The sequence below is a fragment of the Neomonachus schauinslandi genome, chromosome 6 (genome assembly GCF_002201575.2).
Source record: "Neomonachus schauinslandi chromosome 6, ASM220157v2, whole genome shotgun sequence".
Classification (NCBI taxonomy): Eukaryota; Metazoa; Chordata; class Mammalia; order Carnivora; family Phocidae; genus Neomonachus; species Neomonachus schauinslandi.
This window is the reverse complement of record NC_058408.1, coordinates 36393685-36421216: the sequence shown is the minus strand read 5'-3', so window position 1 is coordinate 36421216 and position 27532 is coordinate 36393685. Positions and strand designations below refer to the sequence as shown.

Below are 27532 nucleotides of genomic sequence, written 5' to 3'. Positions count from 1 at the left end.
GTTCCCTCTCTCGCTGTGTCTCTCTCTGTCAAATAAATAAATAAAATCTAAAAAAACCCCCAAAACTCAAAGGCCATGAAGGACACAAAGACCCCATAAAACCGGATATCTTTGGAGGATGTGCTAGATACCACTTGGTTTTCATGAAAGACATCCAGTAATCTTTTTGGTGCATTTCCAAGGAATTCACAATTTTTCTTTGTACTCTCTTGCTCTTCTCTACCATCTTCTGCTCTTTTCTTCCTCTCTTTCTTCCCATTTCTAGTTCCCAGTGGTTGACTCCTTCCATTCTAGATAGTCTCAACCTGTGTACTTAATAACCTATCTACAGTTTGGGCAGAATGTGCATCATTAGCTTGCTAAACAGTGTGTGTATTTTTTAAATTTATTTCTTTCTCCTTTTGAACAGAGTTGGGAAACCATTGTGTGCTTCAGCTTCTGGTTACTCTAATGTTTCATTCAGCTGGGTCTGGAGGCTTGAGTTAACTTGAACTAGCTGTACAGTTTTTTTCTTTTTTTTTTAAGATTTTATTTATTTATTTGTCAGAGAGCGAGAGAGAGCACAAGCAGGGGGAGCAGCAGGCAAAGTGAGAAGTAATAATACTTTTGAGCTGTATTGTAGTAGTCAATACTCTATAGAGGTAAATTGTATTAAGGCCCCTGATAATTCATTCTATATAGTTCTTACTGGAAGATACTTTACCAGTGACTTATTAGGTTCCCATAGAAGGGGCCTATTGACGCTGAGACAGTATTTTTCAGAAAAAGATGGCCAATGAGTAAACAAAGTGGTGTTTGAAGAGCAGAGGTGAGTAGGATCCCATGCTGGTGTAGAGAGAAATCTTGTGATAACAAGATCATGTATAATGTAAACAAACTAAAGCTATCCAAACAGTGTCACAGTGATTCCCCAGTGACTTAAAAGCACAAATAAAAGTTACTATTCCACTGGATTTTCAATTCTGAATCTTTCCCAATGTTTAGCACAGAGAGGAAAATCTTACGCTATTCTCCTGGATGCTCTGGGTGCAGTTGGACAATCTTTTGTGTGGTTGAGGCTATAAAAACTACTGCTCACAAAGCTGTGGGGATTGAGGATTGTGGGGCCTGGGTTGGAGAGGAAGGCTCTGCCTGCTGCAGGTACTGTAGTGGGTAGAAAGCCAGGCTATGGTAGGTGGGGCCAACCTTAAGTGTGTTGTCATGCCATGGGCACCCTCATGGCCTCTGCCCACGGCTTCTCTTAAGAGACCTCTGCTATTTGTATGTCTTCTTTGGAGAAATGTCTGTTCATGTCTTCTGCCCATTTCTTGACTGGATTATTTGTTCTTTGGGTGTTGAGTTTGGTAAGTTCTTTACAGATTTTGGAAACTAGCCCTTTATCTGATAAGACAGTTGCAAATATCTTCTCCCATTCCATAGGCTGTCTTCTAGTTTTGTTGACTGTTTCCTTTGCTATGCAAAAGCGTTTTATCTTGATGAAGTCCCAATCATTCATTTTTGCTTTTGTTTCTCTTGCCTTTGGAGAGATGTCTAGCAAGATGTTGCTGTGGCTGGGGTCAAATAGGTTGCTGCCTGTGTTCTCCTCTAGGATTTTGATGGAGTCCTGTTTCACATTTAGGTCTTTCATCCATTTTGAGTCTATTTTTGTGTATGGTGTAAGGAAATGGTCCAGTTTCATTCTTCTGCATGTGGCTGTCCAATTTTCCCAACACCGTTTATTGAAGAGATGTCTTTTTTCCATGGGATATTCTTTCCTGCTTTGTTGAAGGTTAGTTGACCATAGAGTTGAGGGTCCATTTCTGGGTTTTTTATTCTGTTCCATTGATCTATGTGTCTGTTTTTTTTGCCAGCACCATACTGTCTTGATGATTGCAGCTTTGTAATATAGCTGGAAGTCCAGAATTGTGATGCCTCTGGCTTTGGTTTTCTTTCCTTTCCTTCTTTTTTTTTTTTTTTAAGATTTTATTTATTTGACTGAGAGAACTCAAGAAGAGGAAACAGCAGGCAGAGGGAGAGGGAGAAGCAGGCTCCCTGCTTAGCAGGGAGGGGGACTCCCTTAGGGATGGGGACTCGATCCCAGGACTCTGGGATCATGATCTGAGCTGAAGGCAGCTGCTTAACCTACTGAGCCACCCAGGTGTCCCTGGATTTGGTTTTCTTTTTCAACATTACCTTGGCTATTTGGGGGTCTTTTCTGGTTTCATACAAATTTTAGGATTGTTTGTTCCATCTCTATGAAAAATGCTGATGGTATTTTGATATGGATTGTATTTATTTATTTATTTATTTTTTAAAAGATTTTATTTATTTATTTGAGACAGAGAGAATGAGAGAGAGAGAGCACATGAGAGGGGGGAGGGTCAGAGGGAGAAGCAGGCTCCCCGCCGAGCAGGGAGCCCAACGCGGGACTCGATCCAGGGACTCCAGGATCATGACCTGAGCCGAAAGCAGTCGCTTAACCAACTGAGCCACCCAGGCGCCCGATATGGATTGTATTTAATGTGTAGATTGCTTTGGGTAGCATAGACATTTTAACAATATTTGTTCTTCCAGACATTTCTCCAAAGAAGACATACAAATGGCCAACAGACACATGAAAAAATGCTCAACATCACTCGGCATCAGGGAAATACAAATCAAAACCATTATGAGATACCACCTCACACTAGTCAGAATGGCTAAAATTAACAACTCAGGAAACAACAGATGTTGGCGAGGATGTGGAGAAAGGGGAACACTCTTAGACTGTTGGTGGGAATGTAAATGGGTTCAGGCACTTTGGAAATCAGTATGGAGATTCCTCAAAAAGTTAAAAATAGAGCTATCCTATGACTCAGCAATTGCACTACTAGATATTTATCCAAAGGCTATAAGCATAGTGATTTGAAAGGGCACATGCACCCCAGTGTTTACAGCAGCAGTGTCCACAATAACCAAATTATGGAAAGAGCCCAGATGTCCATTGACAGATGAATGGATAAAGAAGATGTGGTATATATATACAATGGAATATTACTCAACCATCAAAAAGAGTGGAATCTTGCCATTTGCAGCATGAATGGACTAGAGGGTATTATGCTAAGCAAAATAAGTTAGTCAGAGAGAGACAAATACCATTTGATTTCACTCATATGTGGAATTTAAGAAACAAAAGAGATGAACATAGGGGAAGGGAAGTAAAAATAAAATAAGATGAAAATTGAGAGGAAGGCAAACCATAAGAGACACTGAACTGTAGTAAATAAACTGAGGGTTGCTGGAGGGGAGGCGGGGGTGACTGGGGTAATTGGATGATGAGCATTAAGGAGGGCATTTGATGTAATGAGTACTGGGTGTTATAAGCAGCTGATGAATCACTAAATTCTACCTCTGAAACTAAACAAAAAGATAAAATAAAATATAGGAGAAATAAATACACCACCAGCACAGATGGGGATGATTTAAAAAAAAGAGAGAGAGAGAGACCTCTGCTATAGCTTCCTGGAAAGATTAGTGGGGAGGGGGAGATTTTAGCTTCAAAGGTAAACTCCTAGAATTCATGGTTTTTCTTCTTTCTCTTCTCATGAGGTGTCTCTCCCGTCACAAGTCCCTGAGCTGTTTAGTTGCATCAACCAGTTTTAAACAGTAAAAGGGAATGGCAAGGCATAAAGTATATAACCAAAAACAAACAAACAATGGTGTGCCAGACATTGTTCTCATTGCTTTGCATTATTAATATGTTTACTCCTCATCACAACTAAGTGAAGCAGATGATATATCACATTTTACAGATATGTAGATTATATAAAATTACACACATATTGTTCTATATTATTCAGTTATTTTGCATTGCAAAGCAGTCATCCATTAAAAAAAAAAAAGGCCCTTCTTGTTTTACACAATTTACAGTCATAGCTAATCTCAAACCTTGGTGGGTTTAGGAGGATGTGAGGGAGGGGAGTCCTTGTCTCTGGTTAATTGAGTTAATTTCTGCCCTCTAAAGTGTCCAGAGTGTCCCCCTGACCCCCACCCCTTTCTCTTTTAATTTCTGAGGGAATAAATTCCATGTGTGAAGGTCGGCCATGTCCTTTTGCAGCTGGCCATACCCAGAAATACTGATTTGGCATGTGATACCATGATTGAAATCACACTGAATCTTCCAACTTCCTATAATTCATGCTAAACATCTTGGTCTGCTTCTTTATCTGTTGATCTATCCATGATTTTCACCAGCAATATAGCTATGGTAGCAGGTCCCCAGAATGCTGTGTGTCTTATATTTGATGAAAATCTTTGGCTGATAGTGATAATAGGACTCTTAAAATAGTTATTGGTGGGGTGGCGGGGGGCGTCTGGGTGGCTCAGTCAGTTGAGCCTGATCTTGAGCTCAGGTCTTGAGCTCGGTGTCTTGAGTTCAAGCCCCGCATTGAGCCTACTCAGGCCCAGCGTGGAGCCTACTTAAAATAAATAAATAAATAAATAAATAAATAAATAAATAAATAAATAAAATAAATACATAGTTTTTGAGTTATTTGAAACTGTATACAATAGAGTAATGAGGCCCAACTCTGTTTTTTATAATAACTAAGGATGTTTACTGTACCCCAAAAGCTTGTCAAAAGCTACAAGTGTTCCTTTAAGAATAATAATAACTAACACTTACATAGTGCTTGCACTGTGCCAGGCCCTGTTCTAACTGCTGTATGTATATTACCAAATTTTAATCCTCACAATAACCTATGCAAGCAAAATTAGTTTAACTTGTTTCCTTCCTTCTATCATTTTCTTCTAATTCCAAGTCTTATGTGGATGCAGTAAGTAGTGAGACTTAATGTCACATGCTTATACTTGATTGCAAGGGAGGCCATCAAGGCAGGCCCAGGCCTTTGCCTCGGGAGTTTGGACTCATCATGGAGAAAGTGAACACAATATGGAAGTGTGTTTAAAAGATTCCAGGTTACCATCAATATAAATAATACCACTATGGAGACACAGGAGGAAAATCAGTAAAGTAGCATCACAGAAGCCAAGGGAAAAGTATGTTTCAAATGCCACCAAAAGATCCAGTACTGTGAAGAGTGAAAAATACTCATTGGCTCTAGTGATATGGAGGTCACTGATGACCTTAGTGAGAACCATTTCAGCAGAGTGTTGGGAGGAGAAAGAAATGGATTGGACTGAGGAGAGAATAGGTTTGAGGAATTGAAAATAGTAGGTGTAGACAATTCTTTAAAGGTCAGCAGTGAAGAAGGGGAGAAATATAGAATAGCAGTTGATAGAGTGGGAAGTGGGATCAGGGATTTTTTTTTTTTAATTTTAATGTGAAGGATTCAGTAGAGAGAAGATGATGAAGATATAGGATAGAAAAGGTATAATCAGTAACAGTAAGCTTCTGAGAAGGAGGCTGGGGATGGTATTCAGAGCACACTACTATTTCAAAAGGTGGAATAGATGAGAGAACAGTAGCAACTGTAAACAGGTCTTTGTGGTAGAAAGTCAAAGGAACTTCTTTAACTGTCTTCTGGGAAGTGGGGCATAAAATTGAAATTGGGAGAATGAGGGTGTGTTGGTTGAAAGAAGAAGGTTTTAAATGGTAAAGTGTAGCAAGCAAGCTGACTCGAGCAGTATATCATGACTGTGAGGGAGTGCTGAGGGCTCTGGTCAGGTAGGAAATCTTTCAAGTATAGGTAGAAATGCCACTCTGGCCTATTTCACAATTTCCTTCAGCGTGGTTTAGCTGCCAAGATGCAGGCACAGAGGGAACAGATGGAGTATTTATCCAGGATTGGGTTTATGAAACAATAAAGGGTAGAGGGGCAAGGGAGTCTAAGATGTTGGTGAGAGAGTTACTAAATTGACAGACCACATAATCTAAACTGAATGACATGGGTAGTAAACATCATGGTGGTAATGGTGGTAGTGTTAACTAATAGGGACTTCAGTGACCTGAATGTCCCAGAGATACAGAAGGATGTTTGAGGTGGACAATGGTAGAATAATCAAACTGGAAAGATAGAAGTTTTGGGTCAAAAGTAGATGTGGTAAGCAGCCTCTAAGAAAGTTCCCAATGATCCCTGCATCCACTCTTGTGCTCTTTCACTTTCTCACTCTGAGGGTCTGCCATGTTGTGAGCTTCCCCAGGGAGAGGCCCACCTCGCAAGGACTAACGGATGCTTCTGGCCAACGGTCTGTGAGGAATTAAATCTTGCCCAAAACCATGTGAAGGGGGCTTAGAGGCAGATCCGCTGCCATTTGAACCTTTGGATGAAACTGCAGTCCCAGCCCATAGCTTGATTGCAGTCTCATGAGAAACCTAGTATGAAAGGCGTCCAACTAAGCTCCCTGGATTCCTGGCCCACGTAAATTGTGAGATAATAAATATTGGTTGTTTTAAGCTACTAAATTGTGAGGTAATTTGTTATGCAACAGTAAGTAACTAGGCAGGATTATCACAGCACTAATTAGATGCAAACATCTTTTGTTTAAAGGGAAAATAAGATCTTTTTCATAAAAGTCATGTTAGAATTGGATTAGAGTAACATTTTATGGGTTCCAATACTAGTGATAAACTGAAGTAGTCAACTGGAAAAGAAAATGTCAAAGGATCTTTTGAGAAGGCTGAAAACAACTGAAATATCCCCTTACCTTAACTTAATAGCACCCATCTCCAAGGTGCCATGCTGGAAAATAATGCTGACAGTTCATATATTTCCTATAATGATTATACCTGCTCTGGATTATTCTCCTTTAGCTCCAAAATGAAATAAAAGTGAGTAAAAAAAAAATCTATGTTTTAACATACAAAATAAAGTGTGTATTATTTTTTGCCAATCTTACTTAATCAGAATTTAACTCATTAAGGGATATTTATTGTTTTCCTCACTACTGTATCCCCAGAACCTAGAGCAATTCATGCACCTATTTAAGCTTTTATTCCTCCAGACTGTTCACAGAATAAAGTCTAAACTCTTCAGCATTACAACACAACTTTTATTGACCTGGCCTTTGTGTGGTTTTCCACCTTCCCACCCCCAGTTTGCTTGGGTGGCCACAGTGTAAAATCATTGTACTCATTGCTTGGTTTTCAGTTCTGTCTTTGCTTTTGGTCCCTGAACATTTATTTACATTTCACTTGATAGCTACTTACTTAAAAGGATATATATAAAATTATTTATTTGTTTTATCCAGTGTTTTTGGATATATGTAGTAAGAGGTTTTTAAAATTTCTCTTTGAAATATTGCCCAAATCCAAAGTCCTACTATATCCATTTCCATCTCTCTCTATATTAAACATTTCTGTGTAATTGTGCTCTAAGTGAAATTCTTTTAATTCAGCAAAAGAGGTATTTTGTTTTGTTTTTATCTGATCTAAAAGTTTATTTTAATAGGCAAATTTATTCCATTTATATTTATTGTGATTACTGATATATTTGGGTATGTTTATGCCACTTTTAATGTATTTTATGTCTACCATATTTATTCTTTACATCTTTTTTTCCTCTTTTCATGGCATATTTTAGTTTGATTGCATTTTCTTTATCCCCATTCCTATTTCCTTTTGTTGATTTGAAAGTTGTAAATTTTTCTTTCTTTTTTTATTATTATTTTTTTATTTTTTAAAAAAGATTTTATTTATTTATTTGAGAGAGAGAACGAGAGACAGCACAAGAGGGAAGAGGGTCAGAGGGAGAAGCAGACCCCCCTGCTGAGCAGGGAGCCTGATGCGGGACTCGATCCCGGGACTCCAGGATCATGACCTGAGCCGAAGGCAGTCGCTTAACCAACTGAGCCACCCAGGTGCCCTCTTTCTTTTTTTAAAAAGATTTTATTTATTTCTTTATTTGACAGAGAGAGAGAGAGAGCACAATCAGGGGGAGCAGTGGAGGGAGAAGAAGAAGCAGGCTCCCTGCTGAGCAGAGAGCCCGATGAAGGGCTTGATCCCAGGACCCTGAGATCATGACCTGAGCTGAAGGCAGACACTTAACTGACTGAGACACCGAGGCACCCCAAGAGTTGTAAATATTTCTAACAAAGTCTAAAATTTAACAGATTCTTGCTATGTCTAAATAAGGACTTTAGAATACTTCAATTTCCAATATTCATTTCACTGTAGTCAAGTATTTCAGTGTCACCATGTTGTTAGCACTCTTCCAATTTATCTGTTAATGTCCTCATTATTTTTAGGAGTCGATATTTATTGAAGTTTACTAACACGTTTTTACCAGTTTCTCTGTTTACCATTGTATCGTGTGCTCCACATCTCTCTTTAGCTCATTTTCTTTTCTGCTGTAGTATATTCTTAGTCATTTCTTTCAGCAAATGTCTATCAGTTTTATCCTTTCTGTATCTGAAAATGCCTTATTTTATCCTCCTTTTAAAGTTAATAGTTCAGATGGATAGGAAAATAATTCAAATATATAGAACAGTTGAAAGACTTTTACAGTAAACACCTATATCCTAACCACCTAGATACTATATTTGTTAACATTGTGCAGTATTTGTTTTATCCTACATCCACTTATCTATTTCTCCATCTTATTTTTTGATGCATTTCAAAATAAGTTGTAGACATCCATATACCTCATCCTTAAATGCTTAGACTGAATATGATTAGCTACTATTCAATATGTGTTTAGAATTCCTTTTTTGAAATAAAATATACACTGCATAAAACTCAAATGTATCATTTTATGAGTTGTGACAAATACATGTACCTGTATAACCTATCCTCTTATCAAGATGTAGAATGGTGCCATACTCCAGAAAGTTCCATCATGCCCCTTTGCAGGCAATCTCCAGAATCCCCCTTAAGAGAAAAACACTGTTCTGATTTCTTTTTCACCATAATTTCATCTGCTTGTTCTAGAATTTTGTATGAATGAAATCATACACCATGTTTTCTTTTGTCTAAAGCTTTTTCATTCAGCAATGTTTTTGAGACTCATCCATTTATCTGTAGTTTGTCTCATTTTATTAATGAATAGTATTCTACTGCATGAGTGTACCTATTCTGCCAGTGATGGACACATGCTGTTTTTAGGTTTTAACTATTATGAATGAAGTTGATATGAACAAATCTTTTTGTGGACATATATGGAATTTCTGGGTTGTAGAGTAGGTGAATGTTTAGTATGATAAGAAACTGTCAAACTAGGCGGTCCTCTTTTCATGCCTAGAGCAGCCATGGCTCATGGTCCCAAGAATCATCTGAAGCATGTAGCAGATTCAAAGCATTGGAAGCTGGATAAACTGGCCAGTGTGTTTGCCCCCCCATCCACTTACTAATCCCCATAAGCTGAGAGAATGTCTCCCTCTCATCTTTTCCTAAGGAACAGACTTAAGTATGCCCAAACAGGAGATTAAGTAAAGATCTGTATGCAGCATTTTATTAAGATTGATGGCAAGGTCCAAACCGATATAACCTATGCTGCTGGTTTTAGGGATATCATCAGCATTGACAAGACTGGGGAGAATTTCCATCTGATCTATGATACCAAGGGTTGCTTTGCTCTTCAGATTATACCTGAGGAGGTTAAGTATAAGTTGTACAAAGTGAGAAAGATCTTTTTTTTTTTTAGATTTTATTTATTTATTTGACAGAGAGAAAGAGAGCATGAGCAGGAGGAGCAGGCAGAGGGAGAGAGAGAAGCAGGCTCCCCGCTGAGTAAGGAGCCCGATGCAGGGCTCCATCCCAGGACCCTGGGATCATGACCTGAGCCAAAGACAGACGCTTAACCGACTGAGCCACCCAGGCACCCCACAAAGTGAGAAAGATCTTTGTGGGAACAAAAGGAATCCCCCATCTGGTGACCCATGATGCTCACGCCATCTGCTATCCTGATCCCCTCATCAAAGTGAATGACACCATTCAGATTGATTTGGAGACTAGAAAGTTTACTGATTTCACCAAGTTTGACACCGGTAATCTGTGCATGGTGACCTGAAGTGCTAACCTGGGAAGAATTGGTGTGATCACCAATTGAGAGAGATACCTTTGTTCTCTTGACGTAGTTCACATGAAAGATGCCAATGGCAACAGCTTTGCCACCTGGCTCTCCAACATTTTTGTTATTGGCAAAGGCAACAAGCCATGGATTTCTCTTCCCCATGGAAAGGTTATCCACCTCACCATTGATGAAGAGAGAGACAAGAGACTGGTGGCCAAACAGAGCAGTGGGTAAAAAGTCTCTGTGTAATGTGATTGGAAATCCTTAACTAAAGACAATACAGCATGATAACAACAACAAAAAAAGAAACTGCCAGGCTATTTTCCAAAGTGGTTTTTATTATTTTACATTTCCACAACAACGTATGAGAGTTCTGATGGCTCCACATCCTTGCCAACGTATTGTGTTGTCAGTCTTTTTGATTTTAGCCATTCTGTTGGGTATATATGGGAATTCATCATGTATTCCATTGTTTCTGACTCTCTTGTTCATGTTGAGATCTCTAATGGCAGTGTCATTTTCATTTTTTGTAGCTAATCTATTTTTTCCTATTATAGTTTTTAAGATGATCTTTTCCTTTTATGTTCTGAAGTTTCACTGCAATATGTCTGGATTTGTTTGTTCCCCTTTATGCTGCCTTTTTAGTTTGAGAATTTAATTTTGGAAAACTCAATTTGGTGTAATTTGTAATTATGTCTGTATGCTCACTGTTGGGGGGAGTTGTTATCAGTTGGACCTTAAGGTGTACTGTTTGGTATAAGTTTTTCCTATGGGCGCAGTTTATTATTGGTTTCTGACAGGGCTATGTGAGATTTCTATATAAATTTCTGGCACAGAAGTGCCACACTGTGAGGGCATCTGGGAGAATTCCACCCCAAATATGTGGAATGTCTTGTCTAGGGGTTCTGATTTCTGAAGGTCAACTGTTTCCACCCATGTTCTGGGAAAGTTGAGAGCTAGGGCTGGTAGGTCCTAATTTTCCAAGCTTCTGGTTTCACCAGAAATCCAGTTCCAGTTTCCTCACTATGCACAGAGCCTGTGTCCTCAGCTTATACCATCGCACAAATACTAAAACTGCAGCCTTAAGGTGCATTTCTTTTTGGGTTACAAGCCTCCCCCACCTCCCTTAGATTCCCACTAAGTGCTGTGGATTCCTTCCTATTTTTGACTTCTGAAATTTTCCCCTTTTTGCTTTTGAGCTTGGCAATATATTAAAGATATGTTTAAAAACATTTTTTCCCTGTCATTTCTATGTTTAGTGTAGAAAGGCAGTACTCACCTCTCTTTAGTTCAATCTACCACCTTGATTGTAAGTTTCTACTTACTCTTTTTTTAAAAAAAGATTTTATTTATTTATTTGAGAGAGAGAGAGAGAGAACATGAGAGGGGAGAGGGTCAGAGGGAGAAGCAGGCTCCCCGCTGAGCAGGGAGCCCGATGCGGGACTCGATCCTGGGACTCCAGGATCGTGACCTAAGCCGAAGGCAGTCGCTTAACCAACTGAGCCACCCAGGCGCCCCTCTACTTACTCTTTAAACCCATTGTAATTTGGCTTCTTCCCCAGTATTCCATTGAAAATGTATCTACTAAAGTCTCAAATCACCAATGAATCATTAGATCCAGTGGACATTTTCCAGTGTTTACAGTATATAGCGTATGATGGTGTTCTTCATTTCTCCCACTTAAAGACTTTCTCTGGTTGGGGCACCTGGGTGGCTCAGTTGGTTAAGCGGCTGCCTTTGGCTTGGGTCATGATGTCCTGGGATCGAGCCCCATGTCCGGCTCCCCCCTCGGCGGAGAGCCTGCTTCTCCCTCTCCTTCTGCCTGCCACTCTGCCTACTCGTGCTCTCTATCTATCTGTCAAATAAATAAATAAAATCTTAAAAAAAAAAAAAAGACTTTCTCTGGGCTTCTAGAAAACTGCTTCTCAGAGTTGTCCCTGTTTCTAAACTCCTCCTTCTCAGCTTCCTCTGAAGTCTGTAAATTGTTGATTTCCAATCTCTGGCTCTACCCAGATGTGTCTTTTGGGCTCTACACCTGTGTGTATCCACCTGCCTACTCAATATTTCTTTGTAATGTCCCCAAAACACCTCAACTTCTTCAAAACTGAATAAAAATTTCCCTAAATCTATTGTAAGAAATGAAGAAGAGTAGAGTGTTATTTCTATTGGTCATGGTCTTCAGAGGAGAAAGTTTACATGAATGTGGAAGAATAGTGATTTGGATTAGATGGTACTGAGGGATTAGATGAATTCTCACTGAAAGGCCATAGCAGATGAATATCCTCCAAAGGAGGGGGATCAGTGGATTGCAAGACCTCAGAGGAAAGCCAAGTCTCAGTTAAGAGGAGACGGGAAAGTCTTCAGTGACGAGATCAAGCTGAATTATAATTTATTGACAAAGAAAGAAAGACTTAGAGTGTATAACTGAGAGAGGAAAGTGGCTGAAAGGAGAGAAATTATAAAGAAGCAAAGCATTCACCAAGTGTTTATTGAGTTTCTCGAGGGCAAGCGCCAATCATTAGCATCTTTCCATCCTTAGAATCTATCCCAGTGTCTGGTATATGCTAGTCTCTGAGCAAATGTTTGTTATAATAAAATGAGACTGTTGTAAATGGCTTTTAATTATTTTCCACAAGAGGGAGTGCAGTAACAGATCCCATTCTCTGATGGTAAGAGGAAATGAGGAAGAAGGATATTAACTTTGGGCATTTAGAAGGACATAACCCAATCCTACAAACATTTATAAATGCCTATTGAGTTAGCCACAGTTGAGTGCAACACCCACATCTATGCATCCTTTCCCCCGGTCACATATGAATGGACTATGAGCTCACTGTGGCAGATTCTCTCCCTTCTCCCAGGACTCGGAGGCAGATTTCTATAATAAAGAACAGGTCCTTCCAGTGGATATGGCCCTCACAACCCTCTTCCTGCAAGTTTATTAGAAAAGAATTTTTGTTAACAGAAATTAAATATAATGCATAATACACCAGTCATTGGGTTATAGAAGCTGAAATTTCTCTTGCTGCAAATTCCCCGTTTTAAATATTTCACTTATGGTGGCAGAGCAGGTGAAGTTACCTCCGCGTTCAATTTCTCCTATGGGTGCTAATTGTTTGGTATTGATGAGGCATCCCTGCTTGGCCATTCTGGTTCCCAGTACCTTCCAGGACTCACAGGCGACTCTCCCATGTTTGAGGGGTCCTTGGCTTTCTGAAAAATATCACCTATACGTAATAGTCTTAATAAAAGGAAAAAAAATGTAATTTCTGTCTTTGCATGATACCATTTCCACCCCTCCCTCCCATATGTGGCATTGTCTTCCTCTGCATTTGATAGATTTTTTGGTTGTTGTCAGGCACAGAGATTTTTCTGTTATCTCCTGGACTCTTTTCCCAGCCAGTCTGCAGACTTCCATCGCCATGCTTTCTCTGTTGTGGTGTACCTCCATTACTCTCAAGCCCCCTGGGAACTCACTAATTACATCATGGCTCAATTACATTGGTCAGAACAAAGACTGGCAAAGTTCATCTTTGTTTCAAGGAGCTCTCCCTGTATTGTGTGATACGGATATAAACTCACGTTATAATTGAGGAATAAACTAAACACTGGAGAGTACAGGAGGAGAACCACTGAGAAAGGTAGGCAAGAGACACTGGAGTCAAAGTTTACAAGTTTTCATTTCAGACTCTGTATCCTTCTTGGTAGAAGTTCTAGACAGTGGTACCCCACTTTCTGCAGGGAGGGGGAGGGACAGAGGCAGATTAATTGGAATTCTGGTCACAGTTATTTAAAATTGTCTCTTTAAATGAAAAGTGGCTTTGTCTGTTATATAAAAATATGGGAACTCTCAACTGCTTTGCCAATGCACATTGGTATATTGTGAATCCTTTACAAATGTGTTAACCAAATTTTGACAAATTTGTAAGAAAGCTTGCTCCAACTGAGAGTCCTACATTTCAGTGATAGATCTCAGGATCTGAAGCTAAGCAGATCCTGGAACTGAATGTAGAGTCGGGAACAGAAGGTGTCAAATAAGAAGTAAGAAGCATAGTGTATTGTCAAACCAGCCCCTGAAAAGATGGTGTGTTTACTGAGCACGTGCAACTTTGGCCTGTGAATTATCAAAGAGAATGTGGTTGGGGCAGAAGAGGACGCTCGTCCCAGAGTTTGATAGTGTTGAGGGTTGGGCAAGAGAATGCTTTGCTTTCTCTTTGAGGCGTGCTTTCATAGACACTGTGAGACATGGTCACACTGAGTAGTGATGGTGGTTAAAGATTGCTGACTTTTTAGTGTTCTTTTAGGCCTTTTAATCTTTTCAAGTGTGCCACTAAAATTTATAGTATTCAAAACTGTGCCCCCCCCCACAATGTAGTGCATGATGAGAATCACTGTAGTAGTACATTTAAAATTAAAATGGAAGAGATCTTGTTCTTTTTTCTTATCAGTTAAAAGCTTTAACATCTCTCACTTCAAATGAATATCATCTGTTTCTTTTTTATCTGAGCCACAGAACACAAAAGCTCATTAAAATCTGAGAAGTTTTATTAACTCTCTATGACAGTTTTCCCCCATTCTCTTCTTTATCTTCCTTGCACAAGTAGGATTATGTGGTTGCTCAATGGGTTTTTAATATTGTCATGAAAAATCTCTCCTTGGGCATGTTTGTGCAGTAGATAGCATAACCTTAAGAGCCTTATTCAAATGAGCTTATTCAAATGAAGTGGGCAGACACCACCGAGCCAGCTCAGCACCAAATACATTTCAGTAAGTTCTTGTCAACTGCCATTTGTTATCTCATTTGTAATGGAACAAAGAACCACTAGACGGAGCTAGGGCTTAAGAAATCAGAGCTCTAAGTTGGGCGTCTGATGTGATCTTATAGAAGTATCATTACTTTGATTTCAAAGCCTACGCAAGCCTTACCTAACTCGGCTATTAGCCGTCATCTATTTACTTTGTGCCCACACACGATGATGTCCACAATGGCCCAATTTATTTAGTCACTCAAATGATGACGTCTCACTGTGGTATAGCACTTCATGGTTTAGAGTGCTGCCCCCGGCATAATTATGTTGATCTTCACAGTAACTCTGAGGCATTGCTGGGCAAGAATCAGTCCTTGTATTTTGAGACTAGTAAATGGAGATAGGGTATCTGCAATAGAATAGGATGAGTCAGGATGGTTAACCTAGACAGTTGAGGTGGTGGGGTCTGTTTTTCCCTCGTAAACATTTTTGTGTCGACTATTTATCTAGCCTGGAACTAACTAGAAAACTATCAACTCATTCCTTTTGTAGGGCATGGCCTCTGGCCACGCCCACTGGGGGACATACAATATAAAAGACAGGTGAAGAGTCACGTGCAGGTGGAAATGGCCCAATGTAAGTGAGCACAGGAAAGTGAGCAAACGGGAGCTCCTGCCCAGAAACCTTTGGTGTATGTGATTCTTCATATCAGGGGCAGGTGTGGAGACCGGTACCTCATCCTTGTGGTGTAGACAGTCCTTCAAGCCAAGGTCGTGCGTAATTATTACTTAATGTTAAATGTTGGGGAGGCTGCCCACCCCCTCCCTCCACCCTCAGAAGCAAGCCCACCATTTTGACGTCTGTCAGTTTGTGCCTGTTCCCTAACCTCACACATTGACCATAACAGGTTGTGCTTCAGCAAAAAAAAGTGATGCATAGATACATATATTTTCTTGGCCTTTTGTGACAAGAGATGCTGGATAAGAGTGGGAATCAGGTCAGTCACTCAGCAAACTGATCAAACGTCCAGAGCCTGCATTTGTGCCTTTGGTTATCTTTAACAACTCAAGACAGTTCTTCTGGAGCTCGGTCAGTTGCAAGTCTGACCTCTTAAATTCAACTTCTTTAACTACTGGTGAAACCCTGGCAACTTTCACAAATGAGGCCAACAAACCCTAAGGAGAGGCTGGAAGGTGTTCCAAGAGTCTCAGAGCTCCCAGAGGCTCCGGCCTGAAACAGAGCGAAGGAAGAGGGTTACAGGATCATGATCCCCGCCCCCCGGACTCGTGGTGACCTTGTTGGAAGTGAATCCAACAAGGACCCGGCTCCAAACGCCGCCCTCTCCACCAGCCCAAGGCTCATGCCGAACCCACCGCCGGGCTGCGCCCAGAGGGTGGCGCTGCTAACCCGGCCTCGGCCCATCGCCGCCCGCCGCTTCCCGGCCGCTGCGGGAGCCCCCCGCTCGCTCTCCCGCAGGCCGGCGGTGGTGGTGGTGGGGCAGCGCCCGGTAGGGGGCGCCCTGTCCCAGGCGCCGCGGCTCCCTCCGCCCACCCGGAAGCGGCTGCGGCGAGGCGAGCCTGGCGCGAGCGCTCTGCGAGGCGGGCCGCCGGTAGGGAGGCGCGAAGAGGGCGCGAGGGTGGCAGCCGGAGGGAGCCGCCGCCCCTGGCCGCCCGGGTCCCCGAGGGGCGCATGGGGCGCTTCGAGCCGGGATCGCGCGAGGGCCCGGCGCCCAGCTTCCTGCTGCCGTGAGAAGCCGCGCCGGGACGGCCCCAGGACCCCAAGCTGCCGGGAGGATGACCATGGCCGGGGGCAGGAGAGGACTGGTGGCCCCGCAGAACACGTTTCTGGAGAATATTGTCCGGCGGTCCAGTGGTAAGAGGTGCATTCGGATTTCGGTTACCCAGGCTTTTTATCCGTGCCTCGATTGCCGACGCCTCCCGCCGCTCGGCGCCAGCAGATGCAGTAGAACCCGGAGCTCTGCTGGGAGCCCCAGCGCGGGCGTCCGGAGCTGCCTCCCGGAGGCAGGGCTAGGTGGGCAGGGTGGGGCGAGGTCTGTGGGCCCCCCATCCCAAGAGGAGAGCTCTGCTGGGGACGCCTTTGGGGGCCCTTCTCGCGCCTTCTCGGTCTCCTCTCCAGCGAGCGTGACAGCTGATGGGCAAAGTACTGGGAAAGTGATGGGAAGCCGGACGCGGCACGAGCGGCAGCGCGCTCCCCATGGGTACTGCCCACCCCGCCGCGAAGGCTCGCGGGGCTCTCTGGCTGCACCCCAGGTGCCGCCTCTCCCCAGGGAGAGCCAGCAGTAGAAGAGGCCACTAGGGTCCGGGCCCCCGAGGGATGGGGGCGGCGGCTGCTTCCACCTTCCATCGGGCGGCTGAAAAGTCCGAGGTGTGGGGACGCGGGGATGTAGGGACGTGCTGCAGGTTACCCGGTTCCACCTCTTCACCCACCCACCCTCTTGGAGGTTAAGTGAAGGCTCCTGAGGGGCAGTTTCCTGGACTTAGATGGGAAATGGAGCGCGTAGGTGCAGAGCTGGCCAAGCTGTCACAGGGACAAACCTGCCATAGTTCCTCTTTTCCAAATCTCAGCAGTGTTTTATGCTTATAAATCTTGCTCACCTAGACATTCCCAAGCTCACCAAGCCTGTAAATCTATCCCTTACCCAGTAAACGAGTGCTCCCCGCTCCTCTCTTTCTCTGTGGCATTAAGATGGACAGTGGCATGAAGCGGGAGACGGCGAGAGTCCTAGCAGCAGGGAGGGAAAGGGAAACATTTCCGACACCTTCAGGACCCACAGCAAAGCACCCTGGCTAAAGCGCTTGCAGAGCAGCTAGGAGGTGGGCATCTGGAAGGTGCGGTGCACACCCGTTCGTCAAAAGGCTGAAATGAACGGGGGCCAAGTCTGGAGATGCTCTTTACAGGCTCCGGGACTCCTCTCCTTCCAGAGGAGGCAGATGACACGAAGAGCTAACTTGGGCAATAGGTTTTAAAAAATGCGGAAATATCACAGCTTTAGAGCCTTAAGGAGGAGCTTGTGTTAAAATCATGGGCTTCTATTTGGATTTAGTTAGGGATTCAGGGGAAGAGCGTGAAAAGTGACTTATGCTCCCAAGAAATACTTTTTAATTAAAAAGTGATTTAAGTTTAGCTTACAACAAAAAACTTGTCGACTAGGATAGCATATTATTGTGTATTATTTAAATATTTTAGAAATGATCATTTATTGTGTGTCCCTTAAGGATAAGAGTATTGAAGAGTTTCTGGTTAGTCACCTTTCCCTTCAAGGTCCTCCTCACTCAAACGAACTGAGGTAGCTTTTAGAACAAGGTCACAGCTATTACCTGGGGACTCAAGGGGATGATATTTACTACATGAGTAGTCACAATGAACTCTTCTGTCATAAAAAAAGCTAGAGGTGTTCATGGATTTTTAAATAAAATCACTAAGTAAGAGTGAATTGGCTGTGATTGCTGTGGTCATTGACCTGTTAGGGCATGTGGAGCGGAGACAGTCTTGCAGATTTGGGGAGCCCTGTGCCAGTGACACCAACTTTCTCATAAATATCAATGACAATTCCATTTTTGGGGGGTGGGGTGGGGGGTGAAGAGGCAGTGTTCTTTAAGGTATAGGGGAAACCTTGTGTCTAATGTGTATCATCTAATGTTTTTGAGTGGAGAGGGAGGTAGCAGAATCTTACATGTAACAGTCATAAGGTTCCTTGGGCTTGTAGGAGGACCTTAAGAATGGTGGCACCAGGGGCACCAGGGTGACTCAGTCGGTGGAGTGTCTGACTCTTGATTTCCACTCAGGTTATGATCTCAGTGTCCTGGGATCAAGCCTGGAGTCAGGCTCCCCACTGAGGATTCTTCCCCACCCCAACTCTCCTTCTGCCCCTCCCCCTCTTGCACTTCCTTTCTGTCTCTCTCAAATAAATACATAAATCTTAAAAAGAAAAAAGAATGGTGAAACTAATACCACACAAACACAAAATAAATCTTGGAGCTGAGACAGCAGAATACTCTAGTTGATTTTCTTAGAGCCACTTCTCCTCTCTAAGCATATATAGAGTGTCAATAGACTAAGTAGCTAGCAATATTTTTAGCATTGGCACTTTAATTTCAGCTCCAATTCCAGCAGCTTGACTTCAGCTAACCAACCAACCAAACGACATCAGCAACACAAACAAAACATCGTAGGAAAGTTGGATGAACTTTTAAAATTATCTATTATTTCAGAAGAAAATATTCTGGTCTTGACATGTGGGATTTAAGCTTTTAGTGATCCCTTTCATCACATTTCCAAAACACAAATAGAAGAAAACTATGTGGACTCTTAGAACTATCACGATATCTTCGTGCATTATTTTATTTTACTGTGATGGAAAAAAGTCTATTTAAAAATATTGATTGTCTCCTCCTAAAATCCACTAGCCTTTTTTTGGACATTACAGTATTGAAATAGCAGTTTACCTTTAAATAGCAATACTTTTTGGATCATCTTTATTAAGCATTTTCTCCCAGTGATCTTATGCAGTATTATTGTTCCTCATTTACAGATCAGAAAACTGAGCCCTAGGAATATTAAGTGACTTGTTCAAAGTGGGAAGCACACAGTGCCTGATGCAGGAGGTCTTTGGAGGGTATCATTCATCATTGTTTCTCCAGCCATCTGACAACTGTGCTTCTGGATAATAGAACTGGCTTTGTCTTGGGGCATTTGAATATCTGGTGTCTGGAATATCATAACCTGTAGGATTCGATGCTGTGTCGTCTGCCTCTCCTTCCCCATCTTTGTACAGATGAAGAAAGTGAAGCAAGCGCATTTCCTCAAATATTTAAGGGCAGAGCTGATGAGACCCGAAGTCCCTTGACCCCAGTGTCGTGTCCCTCATGGTACACTCTGCAATGACCTTCCTTGTATTACCATTATGTTCTCTAGAGAAGCTTAATTTCCCAGTGGAGACTGAATAAAATGTTACAACAGCAAGAACAACATCCATTTTGGCTAACAGCCACACTACCACATCCAAACTGAGTAACAGGGCAAAGGAGAAGCTAATTCTGTTTTAAGGAAGGGCGGTATTTTCACCTTTTCACCTTTGTCAGTGGGTTAACTGAAGTCACCGGCAGGGTAACAGGCACTTACTTATTCAAGCACCTGTTATAAAGTATTAAATAACTTTGATCCTCAAATGCCAGCAGAGGAGGTGCAGTGTGTCCATTTTAGAGTTTCAGGAGCTAAGAATCTCGGGGCGCCTGGGCGGCACAGTCAGTTAGGAGTCAGCTTTCGGCTCAGGTCATGATCCTGGGGTGCTGGGATCGAGCCCCGCGTCGGACTCCTTGCTCGGCGGGAAGCCTGCTTCTCCCTCTCCACTCCCCCTGCTTGTGCTCTCTCTCTCACTGTGTCTCTCTCTCAAATAAATAAATAAAAATCTAAAAAAAGAGAGGAATCCTTAGATTAAGTAATTTAGCTACAGTTAGTAAAAGGCAGAGTTAGAAAATGCAGTTAGAGACACATTGGGAACTCGTCAGCAGCTGTGACAGGTTTGTTCATTCAAAACGATTTATTGAGCACAGTTATTGAACACTGGGGATATAGTGGGAATCCAGAAACCCTCCTTACTCCTTAGAAATTTACATTCTAGTGAATCTTGGTCCAAGCATCTTGACCCTTTCCACAGTGTTTCTGCTTGCAGCTCTTATTTAGGCCTGGCATCGTGTTTAAAAAAAAAGCAAAAAACATTTTTAAGGTGTTTAACTGGTCTTGATAGGACTAAAATCTAGTTTAACTTTCTCTGATATATTCTGAAGACCATTTGGAGGAGAGATTTAGTAGTTACGTGCTTTTTGGATAGTTGCAAGTAGTTAGCAGGAATAATTAACTATTCCCCAGATTTTGCTTATGGTCATGTCAGTGATCATTTCAAATCCTTCTGTTGACTTTCTTACCAGCCTGTTTCTCTTTATATTCATGATTGGAAAGTGTTGTTCCAGAATATTTTTTGATGGTTGCTTAAATCCAGGCACTTACTGTCTTAGGAAGGCGGGCAGACCTTCGTGCCAGGAAACTAAAAAAATATTACCCTAAATGGTCCCATTCTAGGCAGAACATATGTTTTAGTGTTCGGAAACCTATATCAAACAATTGTAGGTGCCAGTAAGAATCCATGCACATTAGCAGGAGTGAAACGTAGCACATTTTGGTACACATTTATGTATATGTATAATTTACAGATTGCTAAATCAGCTGTGTTTTTGTATAGTGTTAAGTTGGTTCAGGTTGTTGATATAATTAGTACACAAACAGGATGAAAGCCGAGGGTAGTGTTGTGTTTCCTCCTAGATGTGTTGAGCCACGGTAATATTTATAAAACAGAAAACTGGTTAAAATCCATTGTTGCTCTGAAAGGGGAATAGATGATAATCTGGATTATTACCAGCTCACTGGAGCCTGTTTTTTTCTTGTAATGTGTTCTAAGATAACCTTCAGCCAAGGCTCTGCTGTCTTGCTCTGAAAATGTCAAAGTTAAATCTAGTGACTGATACCAGCTCGGAGACAGGGAGGATGAAGGCTTCTGATTTAACGGAAAGCAATAACATTTCCAAACTCCTTGGTTTTTATGAAATCCCCCTATTTTTATAATCGATCGTAAAAGAAGAAATGCATTTGAGGAGCACTGTGGGCGAATTGGATCTTTGGCTTCATTCTTTCTGACACCAGCTCTTCATTTATGATTGGGCCTCAGTTGGCAGTGGTTTCTCCAGCATTACCTTGAAGTCCCTCAATTCTTCCCCTCCCCTTTATTTTTGGTTAGTTAATGGCTTGTATGCAAACACTTAAAAAATGTTTGTTATTTATTCAAAGGAACGACTTTCGTAAAGTGAGTGTCTGCTTTGTACGTTTAGGATATTTGGACCATGGGTTTTTGTTGTCGTCGTTGTTGTTATTTTGCTTTTTTTCTTTAAGTGGCCACACCTGTAACTGGTGAGAAAGAGAAATAGAATCATAGAATCATAGAATCTTAGGTCTGAAGGGACATTCTTTACTATTTGTTTTCCAGTGTTCGAATGTCTCCAGAATTTCCCTCTCCATTTATCCAGCCCATGCTTAAATAGCTTCAGGGATGGGACACACACTTTCTCACAAGGAATGTTCTGTTTTTAAGTAATTGTAATTGTGAACTAGTTTCTCTTGTCTTGCTTTGATTCCCTTCTCTTCCCTCCCCTCCCCTTCTTTTCTCTTTTCTCCTCCTCCTCCTCTTTCTTTTCTTGTTGTTATTCTCTGGTCTCACCCAAATCTGTCCTCTTACAGGTCTGCCCCACAGAACAAAACTGACCTAGTTCACTCCTTTTTCCACCAGTAAACCAATTTTTTTTTTTTTTGGTGGTGGTTATTTGATAATAGTTTTCCTACCTTGATTCTTCTCCCTTGTTTTTTTTTTTTTAACCTTTTTGATTATATAATACCACAACAGAAAACACATAAAATAATTTTGTGCAGCTCAACACATTTGTATAAAGTAAATACTGTGCTGTCACCATCTAGGCCAAGAAACAGAATCTTGCCAGCTCTCCAGAAGGCCTCGGAACCCTTCCTGATCCCAGCTCCCTTACTCTCCAAAGGAAGCCATCTTCTGATTTCACACTGATCACTTTCTTGCTTTTCCTCCTAATTTTACCACCTTGTTTTGTATTTCTGAACACCCACGGGTTAATTTTTTATCTGTTTCTGAGGTTTATATGCATGGGGCCATACAGCGTGTGTTCTTTGGTCAGCTGGAGATTCACCCATGTTGTTACGTGTGTTGCTGGCTCATTTTCCCTGTGGTGTTATAGTTCATGGTATGACTATACTACACATTCATCCATTCTGCACTTGATGGTCATGATACTACACATTCATCCGTTCTGCACTTGATGGCCATGATACTACACATTCATCCGTTCTGCATTCGATGGCCATGATACTACACATTCATCCATTCTGCACTCGATGGCCATGATACTACACATTCATCCGTTCTGCACTCGATGGCCATGATACTACACATTCATCCGTTCTGCACTTGATGGATGTGCATTGGTTCACAAACTGGCCCCTGTACATGGAAGGCGAGGATATACCGAAGAAAGAGGCAGAGCACTCCAGATGGGTATGTGACAGGCTCAGTAAGCAAGGGAACTTACTTCGGAGGCTTGTCTTGGGCCGCCGAAAGACAAGTAGATCTCTGCACCCACTACCAGAATCTGAAAAGTTCATATACAGGCCTTAACTGGGCTCCTCACTCCACCTCTTTGCCAAAACTTGGCATTTTCTCCTTTTTCTCTTTAGTAGGGACATTGCCCGAAGAGTCTAGTAACTCATAAAACAGGGTCATTTAGAGTTATGTTAATAGCACATGAACAAAATGAAATGAAAACAAAACTTGCTCTTGTCCTTGGGGAAGCATCAGTATCTAGTGTGTGCTGCAATGTTCTCACAGTCTGAACTCCCTCACACACGCTGGTAAATGACCTGAAAGACTAGCACAGTTCGAATTGTGCGTAAAGGGTACGTGCAGGGGTGTGTGTGTGCGCAGACGCGCGTGTGGATGTGTGTATTTAAACTGAGAAGCACTAAACCCCAGGGACAGAGATTATGGAAGAATCAGAGCTGGAAGTGAGAAGGAAATAGGAACTGAATGATTTATGTTTATTTTAGTGAAAGACGGAAAGTGACTGATGGAAGGAAGGGCAGAGATGAAGGAGGGAATGAAAAGTCAAAGACAAAGTAAAATGAAAAGTAAAGGCTCACTTATGGGGTCAGCTTCACAAACATGGTGCCTGATACGGAGCTAGAGTCTGAGCATACCAAAATGAGGGAGGCTTTTGTGATACTGAGTCTCGTCGAGGGATTTATGATGAGGACCAACATGCCCTATAAACCTCGAAAGATTTAAGAGATGTTATGTCGGCAGAACACACACCACACATTTTCCCCTTATAAATGCCTTACCCCAAAATTATTCTTGGATTTTACAGCCATTTCTTTTTCTGTGAGATGGAATGTGGGATGACTAGATCCCTGAAGTCAATTTAAAGAAGATTGCAGAATGTGTGAATCTTTGTTTCGGTGGGTGGAAGTTTTCCTAAAAAAATCTCATTCCTCTGGGATATCTCATTGCTCTAACTTCTTTGGCATGCTATCTTGGTTTGTTCACCCATTGTGAGTTTTCAGCTGTTCACTTTAAAAATAAAACAGTTATTTTACCAGCAAAAGTGGGTTGATTCAGGAATAGCAGAGAATTGCAATTTGGGACAAGCAGGCTGTGGCAGAAATGACAGGATAGTCCAACAAAGGAGAGGAACATTATTTTATGGAGAAGAAGGAGGAAGTTAGAAGGGGTTATTTCAAACAAACATTCATGGGAGAAAGGCAGGAATTCAGGGTGATGATGGTTTCTCATTGGCTGGGTTGCTGAGGTGGTCGATTCTTATGGGAGATACAGCGCACATCGTTTCCTATTGGGCATGTAGCTGATGATGATTCTTCCCTGTTGAGGATTCTTCTGTTGGGGGTCTGTATGTAATGGACAGTTTTTATTTTTTTTATTATGTTAGTGACCATCCAGTACATCATTAGTTTTTTTTATTATTATGTTATGTTAATCACCATACATTACATCATTAGTTTTTGATGTAGTGTTCCATGATTCATTGTTTGCGTATAACACCCCGTGCTCCATTCAATACGTGCCCTCCTTAATACCATCACCAGGCTAACCAATCCCCCACCCCCCTCTCCTCTGAAACCCTCAGATTGTTTCCCGGAATCCATAGTCTCTCATGGTTGGTCTCGCCCTCTGATCCCCCCCTTCAGTTTTCCCTTCCTTCTCCTAATGTCCTCTGCGCTATTCCTTATGTATGTTACACAAGAGTGAAACCATATGATAATTGTCTTTCTCTGCTTGACGTATTTCACTTAGCATAATCCCCACCAGTTCCATCCATGTTGATGCAAATGGTGGGTATTCATCCCTTCTGATGGCTGAGTAATATTCCATTGTATATGTGGACCACATCTTCTTTATCCTGTAGTGGACAGTTCTTGATGTTGAGTGGTACAGCAGGAGAGCTCCCCTTTCTGGCCTCTCCACTCCCATTTTAGTAAGGTGTCCCTTTATTAATTTTCACACAGCATGTCCTAGATGCTGGGATTTGTTTGGTGCTCTGGTGGTTCTCCATGCGTGTGCAGTCTGGGCGAACACACTGCAGTCTGACCAACTTCAGTATCTCCTCAGTTCTCATGGTCTCTGCTCTAATGGGTCCGTGCTGCTGTGAATGACCAACTACCAAAAACTCTTCCGATTGGGTGTTAGAGAGTTATGCCAGTAATCAGAATGTTTGCTTACTCATTCTAAGATTGCTCATTTTGTAAATTGAAATGACAGTCTTTTGATTAGTCCTATGTTGCATAAAACTGAGTTTGCAAATTAACTGAGTCAATTCTTTTTTTTTTTTTTGAGATTTTATTTATTTATTTGAGAGAGAGAAAAAGAGAGCATGAGTGGGGGGTGGTGGCGAGGGAGAGGGAGAAGCAGACTCCCCGCTGAGCAGGGAGCCTGATGCGGAGCTCGAACCCAGGACCTCAGGATCATGACCTGAGCCGAAAGGCAAATTGCTTAACCAACTAAGCCACCCAGGCGCCGAGTCAATTCTATAACTATTAATGTAATTATTAACCAAGAGTGCCCCCAAACCATCATTTCTCATATCTTTTTAAAGGTCCTGTGATGGGCGCCTGGGTGGCTCAGTTGGTTAAGCGACTACCTTCAGCTCAGGTCATGGTCCCGGAGTCCTGGGATCGAGTCCCACATCGGGCTCCCGGCTCAGCGGGGAGCCTGCTTCTCCCTCTGACCCTCTCCCCTCTCATGCTGTTTCTCTCTCTCTCTCTCTCAAATAGATAAATAAATAAAATCTTAAAAAAAAAAAATGAAGGTCCTGTGATGACATCAGGTGCTTCTGTAAAGAAGAACGGCCTCTCCTTCCTTCCTTCTTCTCTGAAAGCAACAAACATCATAGGCACCCTGCCCTAACATTCAAGCACTGGGGTCAGCATCTGGAAGATGCTACCGTACTGGCGAATTTTACTGATGTTTAGCTCCTGCTTGAGTTTGGCTTTTATTGTACACTACACAGCCGTGGCAAAGAAAATGGAATAAATTGGAGTGATAAGACTATATTTATTTTATCTAAATAGATTTTTTAAAAGATTTTATTTACCTATTTGTCAGAGAGAGAGAGCGCGCGCAAGCAGAGGGAGAGGGAGGAGCAGGCTTCCCGCCGAGCAGGGAGCCCGACGCGGGGCTCGATCCCGGGACCCCGGGATCACGACCTGAGCCGAAGGCAGATGCTTAACCGACCGAGCCAGCCAGGCGCCCCTCTAAACAGATTTTTCAGTTTTAATTTTCTTGTGTTTCTCCTCAGCAGTATTGGTATCGAACTGATTAGAGTTCTAGCTCCTATTACAACGGTTGTGCTTTGAGCCTCTTCATGAGTCAGTGTACTGCCCATCTTGTGTTTGCCTTCCTAGAGCCATTCTCTTTTCTTCTCCAACCTGCTTTGTGTCTGGGAGGCTGACCTGTGTGGATTATGTCCGTCGGCTCCCTTGCTTCCTGGCTTCTGGCTGGCCTCAGCTTGTGGGGCACAGCACCATGAGAGGGGAGGGAACGTTTGTTTGCTCTGTGCTATTTATTCTCCCAGTTTCCTCCGTCCTTCCCTCCCTCCCTCCGTTGTAGCCTAGCTCTTTCCCTTGATTAAAGGTTACATATCCAGCTCGCTCTCTCTGGGTCTGGGGAGGGCTGAACGTCTTAAAGTCTCCACGCGTTACGAACCCTGGGGGTGCTGCCTGTCCCTGAAGCTTTCCTCAGAGGGCTTCCGGGGGCAGGCTGCAGCTGGCTGGTACTACCTCTCAGGGTCGGATTATGTGCATCTCTTCCCCATTCTGGGTTCTGGGACTTTGCCTTGGTAGCTTTAAATCTGCTCTGCTGAGATATTTGCCCCTCAGAAATTGGCAAATGGTATATATCCTTTGCCATGATTTACCAGCAGGCTACTGCCGATATCTCACCCATGCCTTTGTAAATAGTTGCATTATTTAACACTCTATCTGAGTGTGTTGTTATTTCCCTGCCAGGACTGACGGATAGAGCCAGTTACTTGTTCTCTGGATCGAGTACTTTCCCAACCTTTTGTCCAGACCAGCTGTAATCATGGGGGTGAACTTGGTGAGGGGGTGTGCGTTCAAGTACTTCTTGCAACTTAACAAAAAACACCTGTGTTGTGCCCACTGAAGTCAGCCTACCTTTGCTTCTCCACTCGGCGAGTTGGTCACCTAGGGGTAGAGAGCTGCTTTCACATTCCCTCTCCATCTTTCTTCACTCTAATGATCTCAGAAGTCAGGAAAGACCATAGGTAAACTGGGACTTTGTCAGAGACATGGGAAGCCAGGTACCGCTACTTAGAAGCACCGATTAGAATTATTGGTTTCAGTCGTCACCTTGGACAGAGGGCCTTTCTCACCTGTGTGCCTGGCAGCGTGCCAGGGGTTTTGCATGCTTTGCCTCCTCTGACCTTCAGTGTGACTCTTGTCCTGTGGGTGCTTTCATTATTCCCATTCTGCCCGTGCAGACACCGAGGTTTAAAGCGACTAAGTCGATTGCCCTCCGTTAATTTCTAATAGTAGAATCTCTGGGGACTCGCTAAGAATGCAGATTCTCGGGCCCTACCTCATCCCTGGTGCATCAGAATCTCTGGGCAAGGGGCCCAGCTGCTGTGTTTTCCCGAGCCCTCCAGGCATGGTAGGGTTGGTATTGAACTGATT

The 27532-nt window shown here is 42.5% G+C and overlaps 1 protein-coding gene and 1 pseudogene across 2 annotated transcripts in view; both read left to right on the top strand.

Annotated features, from left to right (window-relative positions):
• The first annotated feature begins 9162 nt into the window (after positions 1 to 9162).
• Positions 9163 to 10160, top strand: LOC110573914 (annotated as a pseudogene).
• Positions 10161 to 16467: 6307 nt separating this feature from the next.
• KCNH1 (potassium voltage-gated channel subfamily H member 1) overlaps positions 16468 to 27532 on the top strand; it is a 364685-nt gene continuing 353620 nt past the window's right edge. For both annotated transcript variants that reach the window (XM_021682533.1, XM_021682532.1), the window contains exon 1: positions 16468 to 16546. In XM_021682533.1, coding sequence (XP_021538208.1) covers positions 16468 to 16546 — 79 coding nt within the window. The remainder of the gene's footprint in view (positions 16547 to 27532) is intronic.